This window comes from Equus caballus, unplaced genomic scaffold (assembly GCF_041296265.1).
Source record: "Equus caballus isolate H_3958 breed thoroughbred unplaced genomic scaffold, TB-T2T haplotype2-0000713, whole genome shotgun sequence".
Classification (NCBI taxonomy): Eukaryota; Metazoa; Chordata; class Mammalia; order Perissodactyla; family Equidae; genus Equus; species Equus caballus.
In genome coordinates, this window is record NW_027221973.1 from 162,734 (window position 1) to 183,047 (window position 20,314).

Here is a 20,314-nt window from a genome sequence, read left to right on the forward strand (position 1 = left end):
TCCCTTATAGACTAAGTTCCAATATAGCTAAATGGAGGTAGCGTGATGAAGGTAAGAAAAGTAACACACTAGGAATCACATAATGTCTTCTATCCTTATTGCTTCCACTAACCATCTGTGTGCCCTGAGGCAAAGCTGGGGCTCCAGACGGGATGACCTCTAAGCTCCTCATCTGAGTGAAAATGGCATGATTCCACATGCAATTTTGTAATGTGAACTTGAATATAAACATAATCCTGTCCTAACCATAAGATTTCACTTGAAGTTGTAGGTGGGTGGTATAACAAATCTACTACAAAACTATTTTTCTTTTCTCCTCCAAAAAAACTATGCAGGCTCTTCCTCCTATCTGCACTTTTACCTCTGACTTCCTAATCACTTTTAAATATCTTGCTCTCTTAACAACAATAATCGTGCCAGCAAATGTCTATTGAGCGTTTTCGATGAAGCAGGCATTGTTCTAAGTTTTACACATGTACTCTTCTTTAATCCTCCTAACAACCCTGCTATGATTTCTCCCATTTCAGAAATGAGGAAATTGAAGCACAAGAAGGTTAAATGACTTGCCCATAGTCATAGCCTAGTAAGCAAAAGAGTAAGCATTTGAACCCAGGCAATCTGATGCCAGAGCCCACATGGTAAGAATAGAATAAATATTAACAATGATCCACCTGAATTCTTACTACTTGCTGAGAACTGTTTCAAAGCACATTAAATACATTATATACAATTTCATAATTCTGTAAGATATATATTACTATACCTATGGTTAAGAGAGGAAAACTGAGGCATATAAAGTTTATGCAAATTTCTCAAGGATGGATAACTACTAAATAGCTGAGTCAAGATCTGAACAGTGGCCTGCTTCTTTATTGTATTGTCTTTTTTTCCTCTATCCTACTTTTTCTCCCTTTTCTCTTTGCCATTCTTCTCTCATTCATCCACTTTTCCCACCTATTTTTGCTTTAAAATATACAGTATCATGTATTTAATTCATCTCTAACATAAGGGACAACTCAGGGCATAAGTGTAAATTAAGACTGAAGATTAGATTAGAATATATGATATGTAATTCCAAGACCTAAAGCCTCAAAGATATATCATTATTTAGAAAAAATAATTTTGTATGAGTAAAACGCTAACAATATTTTCATGTGTTAAATCATTGTAGGTCAAATGTCTTTAGTAAATACGTACAAACATTATAAGCGTATATATAGTAACATTAGAAATTACAGAAGATATTGAAGCAGCTTCTCATAATAATGCTGTCATATGAATTTATTTTTTTCTTCTATGAAATTCTTATACTGCTTCTCTTTGTATAAAATCCTCTTTTGAAAAGAAGCTTTAAGAATTACTTTATTTTACTTGCATCACTGTGATTATCATAATTTCAATCTGAAATTTTAATGTTGTTTCTTTAATTTAATATGATATTTTCAGGATTTATTTTTACATATCTTATTACATCACCCATAGAAATAAGATTGTTAGATTCTTTGCATACACTGTTTACTTCTTACTGGTCTCTGTGGGGTTAATTTGTCACCATTAATAGCTGCATTTTCTCTGCTCTATGTTGAATACTCTGGGGTTTTGTACTAAGACCCGTGCTTCCAAGCACTAAGAGAACTACACCATAATCTTGTCATTGGTGTTGTCTCTATACGTTATATATGAACCTTTTAAAACATCCATAGACTTAGATTCACTATGAATATCTGATAATTTTGTTGTGTCTTACTAAAACTAATCTCAAGACCATAAATTTTTCTGTCATTTTTTTCTCCAATACTTTTTTGAAAAAGCCATTTATTTTATCTTATAATGAAAGGATTATGTCTAAAAATACTATTACTAACAACACCTTATTCAATATAAACTTTTTAAATGATTTTTTAAAAAATAAAACTTTGAAAACATAAAAATAGATAAAATTCAGTTTCCCAGTGGTCTAAACACAGTATTAGACAGTTGAGTTGTGGAGTATATTTGGTATATCTATAGTCTTATCACATGGGATTGACAAATTCCAATTTACTAAAATGAACAATTTTAGGGTAAGAATGACTCAAATTTGACAAGTTTTTTTGTAATAATTGGTTAAAGCATTGAAGCACTGTTTCAAAATATGAAAGTATAGGGTAATTTTTTTACTTGTTTTTATTTGATGACTTCAAACAAATAATTCTTAATTCTACACCAAAAATAGCCGTAAAATAGTGTGAATTCTGTTACCTTATTCTCAGTGTTGCCTTTTGTTTCCTAGGTAATAATTGTCACTCTGTATCAAGAACGTCAAGAGCATGCTCTGTACTTTATAAACATTATTCTGTTAAATCCTCCCAACAGTCCTCTGAAGCAGCCTTTCCAATTCTCGTTTTACAGATGAGGAAATGGAGGTTCAGAGTTTAATTAACATGACTAAGAGGATACAGGCAGGAAGAGGGAAAGCCAAGAGTTGAGCAAAGCTCTGTCTTACTACAAAGCCCATGCTTTTATTTAGTTACTTCAACACTAAGGCCAATTTTGACCAAGCGGTTTTTAAAGAGAAGGGGGAACGTTAAATTTTGGAGGAAGAGCAGAAAATGCTGCTACTTTAATTAACTCCCCTTTGTCTCTGCCCATTAAGACCCAAACTCCCATCTCAAGTATTACAAAACGTTTTAATATTGTTCTTGTTGTCCTTATCTTTCTTAGTTATCCGAAAGATGAAAAATGTTGGTAAAAACCACTGGGGTGGTGATAGCTAGAATTAGACAGGGGCAGCTTGACAACCCCTACCCCCACAATGCCACCAAATCATGCTACATAGGAGGTTTATCTATGTTACCTACAAGTAGAGGAGATCTTGTTCCATGGTGTGAAGCACTTCCTAAAACAATATTCCTAGTTGCCTAATGTAGTCAGCCAACTCTTCAAATCACAAAACAGGGCAGATCCAGTTATAGAATATTTATAGACTAAACACATGGGATGTGCAGAACTGAAGTTTAAAACACATGGAGAGAACTTACACTGCTTTTCAAGATATTAATTTGAAATATCTCACAACTGGAAAGGACTTTTGAGCCACTTATCTCCTTTCACATTGCAGGTATTATTATTGGATGTTGCAAAGTCTGCCTTTGTTTCTGACCATTAATGACCACAGAAAAATGGCTACATATTCTGTTTCACTCACACAAAACCAGCAGTGACACCTTCAAGAGAAATAATCCTAAACATATATTGAAGATTAAGCATAAATGTCATTACCACCATCTGCAAAGCCAGTTGCAGTGATAATAGGTACAGCCACCATAATCAGTCCACTGCTGCTCCAAACATACTTCATCAAGAACTGCTCTATCATGATGTACCACAAACGTTTGGATAAAATGAGGTTCATCTGATCGGCTAAAGCTTTGTAACTTTTCTGGAGTTGCTTCATTTCCACCTATAGAGGGAAAAAGAGGCAAGAACCCAGCATGAGTTATAAAAGTAAATATTGTATGTCTGAAGGCTTTCTTTAAAGATAGGTACACATTATTTTGTTTTACTTAGTATAGTATGATCTATGATTCTAACAACTAAAAAATACAGATTAATATAAGAATGAGTCATTATTATTTAATTTGGTCACACCTATACTATTGAAAAAAAACCATGATACTTAGTAAATATAAAGTACATGTCAGTGATTTATAATTTTTATTTCAAAATTACTTGCATGAGGTTAAAATTAAACGATATTCTATAAGACATGAGTAAACAATGCTAGAACTTTATCCTTCTTGATCACACCAAAAATATTTGAAAATAAACACATGACACACATATGTGTAATTAGATTCCATTTTCGAACTAACTCAATTTGCTGGATTTTGTCTTAAATGCCGGAAGCCTACAGCATGCTATAATTTGAATCACTGAGTTCAATGATTCAAGAAGAATCACAGGTCAATATGACTAATACAACAACATATAAGGCCAATTTTCAAGGGGGAGTAGAAGTCCTAAATTTGCTTTAAATTTTCTTCTTCAGATTCCTACTACTGTAAACATTTGTCTTGATAACTAATGATGCTTCAAAAAGTAAAGAATTCTGCTTGGGAATTAAAATACCATTTCAACTTAAGAATACCTGAATATTTCATTTGTACTAAGTCATTTGTATTAAGATTTCAGATGCATCACCTTAAAAAATTTGGTCGTATTTAATATTCTGAGGTTACTTCAATGCTCTGGAAGTTTATGTAATTAGGCTAACTATTTTAGGGATCTGCTTAATGTCGAAAATCTTTAGTATTCAGAAATAACGTTCTGAAATTCCTTTTCTCCTCCTCATTTCTTCTCTAATCTTAGCTTTTCTCTCAAAGCCAGACAAAATTTCATTTCACTGCCTCTTTTTATTTGTGTCAAACATGGTGCTGAACATTAACTAAGAGTTGGAAATGCCATTTGTGAGACACACTCTCCTGCACTTCTTAGGACTGAGGACCCTCCATTGCTGACCAGGCATGCAAAATTGTTAAACTTGTCTTTCATGTAAAAGGACAGGGTTTTTTTTCCTCTTAAAAACAAAGGGCCCTCAATAATAACAACAAGAGAATACCATCCTAAATTTTCCATCTCAATGGACATGTGTTTACTCAGTTTCCAAACACATTTTCTTCTAATGTTCTACAACCAATTAGGATTTAAGTTTTAAGAAAATGCTTCAGAGATAATTCTGAGCATGTTTGGGTAACTGAGGCTAAGTAGACTGAGTGCTGAAAATTTTATTCTCATGAAACTTTAGAAAAGTTTGCACTCTATAATTCTTTAACAACTTGTGAGTAAAAAGGGTAAGGAAGCATACATTCTAGTACAGGTTTAGATGTCATAGGAGTCTAAAACACTAAAGAAGTGGGTCCATCAACAGTACAACAGATGGTATCTAGCACTGCAGTGGCAGCTCGAACAGTCTCACATTTCACCCATCATCTTAATTTCTATCTTACCTTATGTCCTCTGTAAAAGGCAATTTCTTCAACATTGGCTATAATTCTGGAGTGCACATACCGCAAACAGCCTTTTCTATGAGCTTCTTCAGCCACCAATTTACCAAATTTGGGAGAGCAGGCTTTCAACACTGTAGCAGTGGCATATACCACAAGCCCTGCTAATAGGGTGGGCCCAATTGGGCTAGCTCCTCTGGAAGGAGCAGTCTGGATGAGCGTATAGGAGGTCAGGTTTACATCTAAAATAGGTTTGGTCAGATTAGAATACAAGTGAGCCACAGATTGGGAGAACATCATAATATCCTCAGTAAGAGACTGGTCAGGGTTTGCCAGCCTCCCATCCATATTGATCACCTTATAATAAGTCTGATTTGTAAAATAGGTTTCACAGGCATGGTCTACTAGGCGAGTTCTGAAGGCCAAAGCCAGTTTGCACTCCAGGTACCTTATCGCACTGTTCACAGAGGCAGCAGGGATGGCAATCATAAGCCACTTGATTAATTTGATGATGAAAGCCAGTTTGCACTCCAGGTACCTTATCGCACTGTTCACAGAGGCAGCAGGGATGGCAATCATAAGCCACTTGATTAATTTGATGATGAAAGTCCGAGGCTTCTTTTCCACAATGCTTTTCACGATTTGTCCATCCAGACCAGCCACAGAGATAGACAGAAATGTTCTCGAGATCAGAGCCACCGAGTGGAGGCAGAGCCACCCTGTTTCAGTGGTCACAAGTTTTGGAAAGAGAATTTTCCGAAGTTCTAGTAGCTGTTTGAAAAAATCTGCATTCACTCCAGGCGAAGAATTTTTACAAGTGGTCTCGGTGCAATGCAGTATTTCTCTGTTCTCTGCAGTCGGGTAAGCTGCTTCTTTTCTCTTCCTGTGGCCAGATTGCTTTAAACGCTTGCTAATGATGGGATAGAGGGTTTTCAGAGCATATGCCGCAGCCACCAGGCAGGCAGCCCTTTTAGCAGCGCTCGATCTGGTCCATTTCACTCGATCAGCTGCTGCATTTAGCATATGTGTCATTTTCCCAATTACCCAAACCGGCTTCAAAAAGAATTGGTTTTAAAAGATCATGATCCATCGGAATCCCCAGCAAATGTTTCAGAAAGTCCTACAGCGTTCCATAGTCGGCAGCATTTCTTCTCTTCTTTTCTTAAATTTTGCTTTTGTTTTTTTCAATTTTGTTCTGCTGTGACAGGTGCAGCGGAGCTCAGACTCCACTGCACCTACTGGGGATGATTCCCTCAGAAGCTCAAGCTGCACTAAGCTGCCCCAAGCTCCTCCCTCACAGGCCCCTCATTGGCTGTGTGGATGGTGGGACCTGGGAATCCTCGCCGCTTCCCTTTGAACCTTGAAAATGAGGAGAAAGCAAAGCGAATTACATCCTTAGGCAGGAGTCCAAAGAGTTAAATGTCTATTTTGGGAAAGGTCGAATCAGGGCAGCCGCGGGCGACAAAACCTGCCCCAGCTACTGAGGATGCTCAGCGTCACTTAGAAACGCACAGAAGTTTCAGAATATACATCACTCCTCTAAGGTTTTAGTAGATACCACAAGGGGAAGAGCAGAAAGAAAAGGAAATTTCCAAGCGCTATAAAACAAGATGAGGGAGAAGGAGCTAGGGAGACGAGGGAGGAGGGGCAAGAGGACCAACATGAAATGAATGTGAAAAGGATATGGAATGAACGTGAAAGGGTATGGACTGAATCTGAAAGGGAGAGAGAGGAAAGGGACAAGCGGGAGGGACACTGGAGAAAGCAAACTATCAAATACTTAGATCTGTTTTTCAGACCCATTTTATTTTATTTTTTCTGCCTGTGTTTCTCATGAAGTCCCAGAATCTATCAGACAAGTCGTAATTGAGGGCATATTTTGTAAATAAATAGGAGAGAAGTCTTCTGCATTATAGAAAATAGTTCTTTGCTATATCTCCATCTCTATGTTTACTTGTCCTTACAATAAAAATCTTCCAGCCCCACAGCTGCTATTTTTAGCAATGGAGATCTGATGCACTGGTATTTATTTACAAGGTGACTATTGAATAAAAAAGAGCAGTGTTTCACTTCTACCACCCTCTTGCGTCCTTTAGATAGTTGTTACTTGGAGGTGTGTGACTTTATAACCTAAAGTTAACCATTTGGGAATCCAACTGGAGTTAGATGGTGGAAATAGCTTCTCTGGGACCTTTTTTGAGAGTTCTTTGTCTTTTGCAAACTTTTGTTTTGCTTGTTTTGTTTAGGCTTAGAGATAATCTATTGGCTACTTCCCACTTTGGTTATTTGATTCAAACAAAGAGTGTTAAAAAAATTTTCCCTACATCCCTAATGGAGGACTTAAACTGCTAAACAGTCAAGCAAAATTCTGCATACTTTTAAATATGTAAAATGTTTAGGTAAGGATGAGTGTGTTTTCGAATATGCAGAAGCATTTTTGCTTCCCCACACCCACCACCCCCCACAACATACATACACATTTCTAGTCAACTGGAAGCCTGGGAAGATATGCATTAAATTAGAACAGAGGTTGGCAAATTATAACCCAACCAGTGGGCCAAATTTGGCCTGCCACCTATTTTTTTATGGCCCTTGAGATAAGAACAGTTTTTACATTTTAAAATGGTTGAAAACACATCACAAGAATAATAATATTTTGTGGTGCATGAAAATTACATGAAATTTTTATTTCAGTGTCCATAAATAAAGTTTTATTGGAACACAGCCACACCCATTTATTTATTTACTTATTTTCTATGGCTTGCAAGCCACAGAGCCAGAGCTGGATAGATGAAACAGAGCCTAAAATATTCACTATCTGGCCCTCTTCAGAAGAAGTTTGCCAACCCTTGTGCTAGAATATAAAACCTGTTTCAGTGTTGAATGATCTTCATTATTCAGTTTACTGTGAATAAAGAACTATTCTCCTTTTCATAAGAAACAATAGCCTTAAACTTTTAAAACTCCTTTCCCATGTACCTATATGAATTTCAAGAATCATCACAGGTCTCTTTTCATTTGTTTGCATTCAATTCAGCAGATTGACTAATACATGAGTGGCAAATTCATGCAAATTTCTTTTATAGCTGGCCATATTAGCAGCACAATCTATCATTCATTCCATTGAGACTTTCTAAGTCTGTATGTAGAGATCATAGTGTTATAGTGGTTATTTTCAAAATCTTTTATTCCTAATCTCATGTTTCTCATGTGTCAAAGTAAGGATCTCTTACCCTTATAAACTTTAATTCTTTATGTCACATCTCCTGACTGTGATAAGACAGGTGGAGGGCCAGGGTAAACTTAGCTGGGGGTGATAGGAGGATGTTCAGCCAGGCAGAACACTTACACAGAGGGTTACACCGGTCAGCAAGCAGCTGGCAGTCGAGGCAAGTGGCCTGCATCACTGGCATAGGACAGCCACATCAGGGGAGGAGCAGGGCAGTGGGAAATCTAGAAGCAAAGAAGGTTAGAGATCAAATCAGGCCTGCACTTAGTTGTAGGTAGGTCAGTTTATCAACTGATAATGAAGCTAGGGTATAGGAACAAGCTTTTATTGGCTTGAGTGAAAGACTTGTTAGAATGAGGAAAATAATCAAGATAGAAAGACAGAAATTTGGTTACCGGAATTGTGGTGCAGGGAAGGTTGGAGGCCAGTTACTAGAACTGGGGAAAAGGTTAATGTGAGATTTGACCTAATGATGAGCCACGTAAGTACAGATGTAACTATCACCATTTTAATTCCACTCCCACCCTTCACTCTACCCTACCCCCAAGAGTCAGGGTTGGTCCTAGCATCTGAGACCAAGCTCAAGACTTCAGGGAAGGCAGAGGAAGAATTCAAGATGATAGGAAAACAGATACATAATTCCAGTTGGAAATATATGCCATTTAAGTAAGAAACTAAGAATGTCAAGGTACTTCTTTCATTTTTTATATTGCCATGCAATTAAAGCAGAAAGAATGCTAATTTAGTTTGAATTTCAAACTAGGTGAGAAAAAAAGAGTGAAAAAAAGTCACTTGTTACTATAGTAAACATAATTCAGCCTAATTTCCACTCAATCTTCTCAACTTTACATGTGTTTATATGGGAAAGCATTAAAATTTTTCTTAAGAGAGGAGAAATAATCTTAAAAAAAGATCTTGAAAATGAATGAAAGTTAAAAAATAAGCAATAATTATCAAATTACTCTGTTCTCAAGTGTGATACTCTCAATGTCAGTGTCACAGTGGACATGACCAACAACCATGGAAGAGCAGGATTAAATAGACTTTATATATATATTAGAGACTATATATATACACATATATTAGGAAAACTACATGCTTTCTAAACAGTAAAACATCAGAAATAAATTTTTATAATAAAGAGACCTACATATATAAGTATATGAATAAAAATGTATAATGTAGATAATATGTATTATGTGTTTAGATAGTAAATCACCAGAGAGTAAATAATTTTTAGCAGTAAAGACAAATTAAGGTTTAAGTTTTGGGATGCATTTCCTTCTCAGCAAATGCTAAGTAGTATTTTATCTGTGCTGTATTCCTTTCTTGAACTGTTTCCTGACCCGAGATTACCTAATTGCCCTACTGGCCCTAAAATAGCACAGCATTTGACTCATTATCTACCAGTCATGCTAGCCTTATTCATGTGAGCCACAAACACAATGAAGATGAGATCTTAGGTCAATATTTCATCTGTTACAAATAACCACCTAATAACTGGTTCATAATGAAATGTCTTTTGCTGTGAAGGAAAACCCAGCAAATATCTTGTCTGAGGATGTATCTCATAGATTAATCTTTCCTTAGCCTAATTTACCACTTCCACTGCCTCTCTGTGACTGGGGAAGGAAAGCAGTGACTCTAGTCAGAGAGAAGACACGGTTCTATCCAGCTCCGACTTCTTGACTCTTCTCAACAGATTGGTCAACCTGTCCTTTATGTCTCTACCTATAGAATATATTTTAAAAGGTCAGTCAATCCTCTATAAAATTATTTTCCCCTTCTAGTTAATTTAGTTAATTTGTACCTGTTTCAAAATGTTGAAAGTAGGAAAGGCTAACGCACTGGGCCATTGCTTCTGACTCGACTGTATGGTTTAGGTACTGAAAAACGATGAGCTACTCCATGACGAAGACTAATTTGTTCTGAAATGCTATACTCACTTGGTTTAATTTAAACCAATGATAGATATACTTTGGTGAATTTTTGTGACAAAAATCAGTATTTCTATGATTAAACGATGTCTACCAGGGCACATAATCCTATTTTAGGCAACTATATTTTAGGCACTATTTCCCAATGAGTTAACAGAAAATGTATCATATTTGAAAATGAGAGATTGCCCAGATTAAAAATCTGGAAAACAATCATGACAATTGGGGAAAAAAAACCATTTTGTGCATTTGTTTGGTACAGGAGATTTCTAGTTTCTAACCAAAATATCATAGAACAGTGTGTAAGATAAACATTTTGTGAGGATATACAAACATAACACAGAAACGATCAGTAAAATCCAACTTTCGTTTTGAGATTTTTTTCGGTAAGGTGTTTAAAGTCTTTGGGTCTTTACAGCTAAACCCAGTTTTGATCAAGCTCTCTAAGAAACCCACAAAATGGTAAGTTACTACAGCGCAATATTTCTAATAAACAACTGTGTACTGAATATTGAAACTGCTCGTGAAAGATATTTAAAGGATTTGGATGTGGAGTGATGTGGGAATGGAAACATCATCTTGAGGATTACGGATCCATATCTTTGTTCTTGCCTTCTTTTTCTCCTCTCAGTCTGTTCTTTGACCTAAAAAAAAAAAGGCTGAGACCTACAGCAAAGTAAATAAAACTATGGTGGGGGTGGTTTGAAACACTAACCCTGCGGCCACAGCCCGACACTTGATTTCTTGAGGGTTCCTTCGCCCGACCGGTTGAAACTGCTGTGTTCTTCCTCCTTCGGACGCGCTGCTTTCCCACGGCGTCCCCTGCGGCCCTATCAGGACAGCGTCGCCGCAGAAACCGCAGAGGCTGCCGGGAGAGCCGGAAGGAGCCTAACCAGGCCGCAAAGGCTGTAGGGAGGCTGGGCTATGGGCCCGTGGGCCGGAGAGGAGCGGGCTGAAACCGAGGAAGCTGTGGCTTAGCCCTGCACGGAGCCGTCTGAAGTGCAGCTGTCAGAACCCCAGTGTCTTCTCAGAAGTTTTGGGGAGATGAACTGGGTCGGGGCTCCCGGTGAGTCGTGCTGCTGGAGCTTGAGACTGTAGCCTTGCGTCCCTGGACGTACATTCCCGTCATGGCGCCTCTTTCCTAGGCCTCGGAGGGGAGGGCACAGCCTTGCCTGGGGGCAACTTGCTAGGAGAGGTCTTTTAATCTTCCCCAAGCGGGAGGACCCTAGCACCATGTCTCTGCTCTTAAACCGAAAGCAGCTCAGCTTTTCCCCCACTGTCTTTCCAAAAGCTTCACATGTGGGGCCCGCCGTGGGTGAGGTTCTCTGCTCTCCCTCCCCCGCCTCCCGGGTCCTCCTCCTCTAATGAGACCTCTGAGCAGCTGAGCCCTCTTCTCGCCCCTGCTTCTCCCTTTTCGAAGGGATTTCTTTGCGTCAATATATCGTCTTTGCACAAATTTGTAAGGCGTTATGGAAGAGGCCATTCCCTGCTGCCCTTAAATCCATTGGTGGGGGCTCGTATCCACCATAAATCCAATTTAGTTTGTTTTTGCAAGGGAGGGAAAGTGAAGCGTTTTTTGCTTTAACTTGCAAGAGAATTTACAATTTGTTTTGTATTTAGAATTAATCACATAAAGGAGGATGAGTTGACAATTTAGCTTTATGTAACCTGTTCACTGCTGTTGACCTTCAAGTCCACTAGGATGGAAATCATGTGGGCCTGTAATTTCGTTTGATCAAATTCCCTGACGAAAAGAATTGTTTTGATTGAAACATTAAGCCATTAAATACAATTTTTGTCACAAGTAGACCCAGGACAGTGATGATATGGTTAGAATATAACACATTTAAATTATTAGGAATTTTATAAGAGGAAAGACAGCTTTTGTGTTCAAGTATTGTAACGATGTCTGATAATTTTAGCAATAGCATTTATCCTGTTGAAGATATGTTAGCATCGTATTTTAGAAGTTTATCTGATTTATTCCTAGCTAATGTTCTAGCATCATGCTTCCACTTTGGAGAAAAGTGAAAACTCACTTACAAACGTCACACAATTTAGTTGATACATGATTATAATTTGATGTTTTTGAATTCTTTAAAATGTGAATATTAAATGAGATACAAAATCATCTTACAAATGCTTAAGCAGTATTAAAATATAGGTGCTATTGTTATTCTGTCATATATCTTCTGGTTATTCAGGGAGTAGTATTTTGGTTGCTAGTGGGAGGATGCAAAAGTAATGTACTTCAGGAAACGTGTAGTCTAGGATTGTGTTTCTCAAAATGAGGTAGTGCTGCACCTGGCGATATTAGGTACCAGGGGGTTAAGAAACCACAGAAGAAACGTGACACATCTCCCTGGAGCATCAGTTTTATTCACAGATCGGAGGAAAATATATTTTTTAATTTAAGTAAACATGGATATGTTATAGAGTAAAAGGCAAAACTTGTGTGAAGTTGTAAGAGAAAATATGGAATTTTAAATAAATTTTCTTGAGGAGGTTGGGCTCGTTAGGGTCAAACTCCAGATTGGTAATGAAAAAATGAGTGTGTCCACTTTGTACTATCCCAGCAAACAAAGGTAGACAAGATTAGTTGATCATGGCGCTCTGACCATGAGGCCGTAAGGGCCTCAGAATCTGAGACAGTGCTTAGTAATCACTAGCAGTTGATTGGAGCTGCTATAGAGTAGAAGTTTTAATCCTTGTCTCAGACCATCCTTGAGTACTTGTTTATTTCCCTCTGTTGTAGGATTAGTTTTTGTTTGAAAATTTTGAGAACTGTTAGGAACTTAAAATATAGACGAGTAACTAGAGAACATTTACAAAGCTCTCTCAGAGCTGCTCCATCAGAGAATTCGGCATTAATTAATTCAACAAATACGTTTTTACTTGCCTCCCTGTTTAGGGCATTGTCAAGCTGTATAGTGGGATTCAAAAGAGAAAAAGATAAAACTTTGGACCGCAAAAAGAATTTATGGTAGAATGGTGAGATTTGAATTAGGTGAATGATTTTAAGACTAGATAGTTAAATGGTACTTAATATATAACAAGTGCTGTTCTAAGAACTTTTTGTATATTAGCTCATTTACTCTTAAGAAGAACCCTATGAGGTATGCACAAATGTTATCCTCATTTTACTGATAGGGAAACTGAGGCACTGTTAATGTTAAGTGGCTTGCCCAAGGTCACCCAGCTAATCAATGACAGTTATTTGAGAACCATATGCTTAATGGCTATGCTATGCTATGCAATGTAGAAATAGGAGTATTGTGAAAGTGGCACATGTAAAGGGCTATGGATATTTAGAGAACAGAGAAATTACCTTAAACCTTGAAGGATAACAGTGTTGCACAGAACAAGTGCTACAGAGAAACAATGAAACACAGGTTCTTAAAAGCTGAAAAGGAAGTGAGATAAATAATTATCAAATTGGAGACCTAGTTTTTACCAAGGCTTCTTAGAAGAGATGGGTTGGGAGGGCAGTATTAAAGAACCTGAAAGGATTATTTGGCAGACAGTAAATAGGTCTGCATTAAGACAGGAAAACACTTGCAAAGAGGCTTTATACCTTTTTTCCAAGGAAATGAATGAAGCAGGCTATAGCAAGTTTATATTTTGGTTGTAGCAACCTGATTGTATACACTAAATCAAACCAGGGTATTCTTGTTGTGTATTATAGGGACCTGATATACAGTTTAATTGCGGAATCATTTGATAGGAGCGTCTTTACAATTGCAAAGGTCTTTGCAAGTTTTCTTGGCATAAAAGAAACTTGGCATTTAACTTTTTGCTGCTCTTCTGTTTGGGGAGTCTACCAGTCATATGTAAGATTTTTTTTTGTGAGGGAAGGGACTGGTGGCTAGGGAAGAAATAAGCTTTCCTTATTTTGATTTTTAAATTACTTGGTTTGGCTTTAGTGTTATGGTTTGTGGGCGTCTTTGAAGATATAACATTTCATTTCAAACAAAGTCTCATTTAGGGTAAAGAGATTTGGTCTAAGATGAAACTAATTGACATATCTATGATAGCAGTTCCCAGTCTACTGTCCCTGAAACTTGCTAATCAGCCATAATGTCAGATTTTTCAATTTAATGGGTTCTTTCTTTTTTTCCTAAAATTATATTCTTTTTTTGACTTAAAATGCCCCTCCCATTTTAAGTCCTTTCTTTTTTTCTCCCCCTGTTTTTCTTCCCAAATCCCCCCAGTACATATTTTAGTTGGGGCATGTGGGACGCCACCTCAGTGTGACCTGATGAGCGGTGCCATGTCCACGCCCGGGATCTGGACCAGTGAAACGCTGGGCCACCTAAGCAGAGGACGTGAACTTAACCACTCGGCCACGGGGCTGGTCCCAAGACCTTTCTTGACAAAATTAAAAATATGAATCATTTGTCAGTCTTACCAATTAAATAATTTTTTTTTTTTTTAGTTGTCTGGGAATCATTGACCTAGAACTCTAATCTTTGTTTTGTACTTTTACGTCAGCACTGAGACCCTGTGTTTTCCTAGTCACATTGAGGTGTAAATTTGAAAGAGGACAGGTATAAGCACTGATCTTTTTAATTTGGAAAAGATTCTCTTTTATTTTCAGTATTTGGTGATTGATGACTTGTTTCACCAAATTCATAGCCACCTCAGACATGAAGGTGGTAGGAAGAGAAGAGAGAAAGGAGAAGATAAAGATGTGACCAGTCTTTGGGCCTCGATATGCTATTCAGAATGGGATCAACTATAGATCTGAAATACAGCACTATACATGCAGTGTAAGAAGACTTTTTGTTTTAATTAGAGGAGGTTTATTTTTATAACTTAGATTGAAGAATGCAACCCGTGTCATAAGAAAGACACAGATAAAATCCTGTTTGAATTTAGGTGAAGGAGAGGTTTGCATTTGTAAATGTAGGCCTAGAATATTCACCTGTGCAAAGTATTTAGTGAGTGCTATGTACCAGGCACTGTGCCAGGTCAGAGTATAAAGTAACTGAAATTTAGTCTCTTTCTGAGAGATTTATAGCTTATTGGGGAGGGGGGAATATGACATTCCATAAAGTTTGAAAATGTTGAAAGATCAGGGGCCAAAATATATGATTTAAAAAAAACAGTGTGAACAATAGTAGAACATAGGAAAGTTTTAGCTGAGAGTTTGGCAAATCAGAAACAAGGCTAAAGGAAAGTTTGATGGAGAAAAAGAATAAAATAAATGTTATGTGAATAGTTGGAGATAAGATTACTTATTTAAATACTTAAAAATGTGTATATGTGTCTGCGTGATGGTGAGGTTGAAAACCAGACTGAGAAGTTGAAATTTGATCTGTTGGATATTGAGGAGTCATTCAAATTCAGAAGTACCACAGTGAAAGTGGTATTCTATGACTGTCTGTTTGTGGTGCTAGTGGTGTGTCGTTTGGAATACAGTGGTGAAAGACTCCAAGACAGTGATACCAGTTAGGATTCTTCTGGGGAAAAATAATGAATACTATTTTTCCATTTTCTTGTATGACTATATATTTTCCAGATCAAATCAAAACCAGTCCTAGGGCTGGTGCGGTGGCCGAGTGGTTAAGTTCGTGCGCTCTGCTTCGGCGGCCCGGGGTTTCGCCAGTTCAAATCCTGGGCGCGGACATAGCACTGCTCATCAGACTATGCTGAGGTGGTGTCCCACATGCCACAGCTGGAAGGACCCACAACTAAAAATACGCAACGATGTACTGGGGGTCTTTGGGAGAAAAAGGAAAAATAAAATCTTTAAAAACAAAACAACCCCCAAAAAAGCAAGCAAAAAAAACCAGTCCTATGTTAATTATTAAACCTCTCTGTATAGGAGCAGATCAGGTTGTGAGGGACCTTCCTAACGGAAAAAAGAATACAAAATTGTGACTACAAAATAAGGTATAGGGCTTGGAAGGGGAATATGCAGATGAAGGGCTCTGAACTTAAGTTTAATTAGCTTTACAATAAATTCTCTTTACTGTGAATTAGCCTCTGTCCCTGCATCTCTTTCTTCATCTGTTAAATGGGGATAACACTTAAATGTACGGTGAACATCATCCCAGTTTGCCTAGGACAGTCATGGTTTATGCCTGTGATCCTAGTGGCATGCCCAGTTTAGCATTTGTTTTCGGAGTTTTTGTTTTTTAATTAAATATAAGCTACCATTAATGGTTCCGTTAAAATGAACCCAGATGGATTCAGTGAACATCCTTTTTTTTTTTTTTAACCTCTGCCATGGTCTGTATTAGTGCATGAGCAACGTGTGTGGTGAAGAACGTTCTCACTTTAACATGTGGTTAAATCTGAAGACATCCAATGATAACCCAGGCCTGACACTTTCCAGATAGAAAGTAACTAACAGCTTCTTTTAAAGATAGCATGAAGGGCACTTGCTGATAAAGTGTGCTGAGACATGAGTGGCTGGGTACAACTAACTTGCTGGATGGGATGGGAGAAGTATTTAATGCTGCTGTCTCTGCTAGCCACTTGTACCAGCTAGTTGTAACATTGCATTCTAAGGTCTGAGAGATTTGTATAGCCGCCATGCCTGGGAGTGGGGTCAATAGGAAACATGGAAAATTTTAGATTAGGTGTAAGTGAAATATTTGCTAGGAATAGAGGCTAATCAGTCCTGTCAGAGTGCCTACAAAGAGTAGTAGGAGTGTTGTTGCTACAGTGGTTTTGTCAACAACCGTTTCCTTTTTCATAGTGTTTAGTAATGCTTTTGTAACCTTTTGGCAGCAGGGAGCTCAAATAAAGGAAAATTAATGCTTCCTGATAAATACTGATGCTTTGTTTTTCATTTGAGTTGATGAATCTATAACTAGTACACAAAATGTTTGCCAGCATTTAGCATCTCTCATGGTCACATGACAATCTGAATGCACAAATCTGCTGAAAAAGCATCAGGAGTTACTTTCAGATTTGGTAGTTATTTTAAGGAGATTATAGCTGCAGACAATAGTTTGACACATGTAACTGCAGAACATTAAAGATAAAATTATTTCTGCAATGATAATATAAATAGAAATTTGATGGATCATAGCATCTTGGGTAAAACAGGACTCTTACTAAATTATGTAACCTGTGTAGCCAAGATACACTTGGAATTGGTTGTAGTTCATGTATATTTCACAGTTGTAGTCAAAGAGGCTTGATATTTTACTGAACAAAGCTACAGTTGTCAAAATTTTCAATTTTTTATATGCACAGTTAATGTAACTGAATTACACTGTTTTTGAGACAATACTGATGTTGAATCCAAAAAAGAATACTTTGGCGTGTTGTTATAAGCTTGCTTTCTTTGTTGCCTTTTATTAATTGGATTTCATAAACATTTGACTCTTTGAAGAGTTACTTGATAAATCAATCTATGTATCCTGCATTGTTATTGAACATTTTTTTTTTTTAAAGACTAGTTTTGTTTTTTTTTTTTAAGATTTTATTTTTTCCTTTTTCTCCCCAAAGCCCCCCGGTACATAGTTGTGTATTCTTCGTTGTGGGTTCTTCTAGTTGTGGCATGTGGGACGCTGCCTCAGCGTGGTCTGAGGAGCAGTGCCATGTCCGCGCCCAGGATTCGAACTGACGAAACACTGGGCCGCCTGCAGCGGAGCGCGCGAACTTAACCACTCGGCCACGGGGCCAGCCCCTGTTATTGAACATTTTTGCAAGCAAGTCCTCTAAATTTTGATGACATTTTATTCAAAAACAGTTGAAAATATTTATTCAAAATATCCCATAAATGGAGTGAAAAACTTCAACTTTAGAAGCTTTTAGTGAATTGTAATGTTGAAATAAAGTTTTTAAGATTTAATTGTGAATAACTTGAAATACACATCTGTGTTGGGCTATCATTCACAATCTAAGATCTCTTCCATTGTATGACCCAGGAGATGGCTGTTCATGTTTATCATTACAGCCTGTAACTATGAAACAATATTTTCTATGTGAAAGTACTATAAGAATTCAATCTCTAAGAACTTATTTTAAGTAGGCTCTGTATTCTTAATATTAGGTGGATTTCTGCCTTATCGATTGACACTTTTTTTCTCAATACCATACCTTTTGTAATTCATATTACTCTAAAAACTTTTTCTTGTATTGCAAGAGAAGAATTTTTATGAAAGCCATAGCATTCTAATGTATATCATTACTATTCCTGACACATCAGGTGGACCTGCTTTAGTAATGTGGAAAACCAACCTAAGTACTTTTTCTAGGCTAGTTACTGTCCTGAATCTTAATAAGTCTGCTAGCTAACAATGTTAACATTATGATGTCTTAGGTTAATGTTAATTTCACTGTGACACAAGCCATAAAATAATTTTTTCAATTGTTAGTTATTGCTTTATTAATTTTATTTACATTTTTCACTTTGAATCACACTTAAGATGTTATTACAAGATTGTAACAATCTGGAAACGGTTTCTTTTGCATGGCACCTCGCCACTAAAAAGATAAACTAAGCAGCAAAATAAAAAGCAAAACAAAATAAACAACAAAGAAAATTCAAGACTAGCTGACAGTTAAGATATGTGACACCCATAGTATTTAATCCCTAATGTAGTTTCAACATCTCCTGCGTACTCCATGTAAAATGTACGTTCGTGTTGTTCTTGATGTTTCTTTGACCACATTACTGCCTGTCTTTTTTTTTTTAAAGAAAGTATTTCTTTAGCGTTTTCCTTTAAATCTTTGCTTACTAGAAAGAATGGCAAGGGGCAGAATGCCCTGTTATATTTTTGTAGTCAGTATGGTTTTATTTCTTCCTTTCTCTCTCTCTTCTTTCCTTCTCCCCTTCCCTCCCTTCTCTTCTCTTCTTTCCCTTTCTTAACCTCTTTACATTTCTCTATTTTACTTTATTCTTTCTATCTTAATGAAGAATAAGGTAGTGTAATCTATATCCCTGCTTCCCACAATTGATAACTTGTGGAGTGTTCTGTGAAGAAGTTATGGCCTTTTGATGTTATTTTCAGTATGTAGCTATAATGGCAACTAATATTGTTCACTTAAACTTTTACTGAAGGAGATGGTTGCAATATATTTCTTTAAAAATCCATTTTCTAGAATAACATAGTAATTACTGTTAAAGAGATGAGCTTCATTCCCACCTCCCCACCCCTAAATCTCTGGTAATTTAAATTTCAGGACAAAAATTAGAGAAACTCTTAAAATTGTTTTTTATAAAGTGCATATAAATTTCATGAAGAAACTGATGTTTGAATGGGGTCTTGAAGGTATTGAAAGTTTTGAGTACAAAATATGGTGGGAGGAGTCTCCATATATGGAGAAGAAAAACTATATTTTCATTTGGTCGGGTGTTGGAATACGTGAAACGCAGGAATGGAAAACAAAGTTGAAATCTAAGTTGGGGCAGGCAATGGAAGTCACGTCCCTAAGTGATAATCAGAGCTGTGTTTTATTGCTATTACCAATGTAGTAAGAAATATAGGAGAACATTTGCATAAAATCAAGGAGACTCTTTAAAGTATAATTATGGTAGCTAGCTACATACTTAATATTGCAGTAGTCAAAGTAGCAAATGACTTCTGAGGATTCACATTTTATATATAGCAAGCTATTTTAATTATCTGCACGTTTTTCTTTTTCTCAGATATAAAATTCCATCTAGTTTACCCCATTATTTGGGGATATATTCATTTGTTCTCCCGTCCTTTCTATCTTATTTTTTTCTACCTTTATTGAGGTATAATTGACAAATAAAATTGTAAGATATTTAAAGTATACCATGTGATGGTTTGATATATGCATACATTGTGAAAGTTAATTGACACATCCATCACCTCAGATATTTCTCTTTTTTGGTGAGAACATTTAAGTTCTACTCTCTTAACAGATTTCAATTATACAATACAATGTTATTTTGTATTAACAAATGGTATGGTTACCATGTTATCCTCAGAACTTATTCATCTTATAACTTAAAGTTTGTATGCTTTTACCAACCTCTCCCTATTTACCTGACCCCCCAGCAACCACTTGTCTGTTCTCTGTTTCTATGATTTTAACTTTTTTTAGATTCCACATATAAGTGGTACCATGTCCTATTTGTCTCCGTCTGACTTAATTATCTAATGCCTTCCAGGTTCATCCATGTTATCACAAATGACAGGATTTCTTTCTTTTTTTTTGTGAGGAAGATTGGC

At 36.8% G+C, this 20,314-nt stretch overlaps 1 protein-coding gene and 1 pseudogene across 2 annotated transcripts in view; one reads left to right on the plus strand and one right to left on the minus strand.

Annotated features, from left to right (window-relative positions):
* The window catches only part of LOC138922301 (ATP-binding cassette sub-family D member 2-like), a 155,810-nt gene extending 144,799 nt beyond the window's left edge, over positions 1 to 11,011 (minus strand). For both annotated transcript variants that reach the window (XR_011435369.1, XM_070259049.1), the window contains exons 1-4: positions 10,867 to 11,011; positions 8,335 to 8,438; positions 4,989 to 6,344; positions 3,262 to 3,442 (exon numbers count right to left, since the gene is read on the minus strand). Coding sequence is in view for 1 of the 2 variants with exons in the window: in XM_070259049.1 (XP_070115150.1) it covers positions 3,262 to 3,442; positions 4,989 to 6,017 (1,210 nt within the window). In the remaining variant the exon portion in view is untranslated. The remainder of the gene's footprint in view (positions 1 to 3,261; positions 3,443 to 4,988; positions 6,345 to 8,334; positions 8,439 to 10,866) is intronic.
* A 1,759-nt stretch (positions 11,012 to 12,770) lies between these two features.
* LOC111772236 (regulator of DNA class I crossover intermediates 1-like) overlaps positions 12,771 to 20,314 on the plus strand; it is a 70,450-nt pseudogene continuing 62,906 nt past the window's right edge.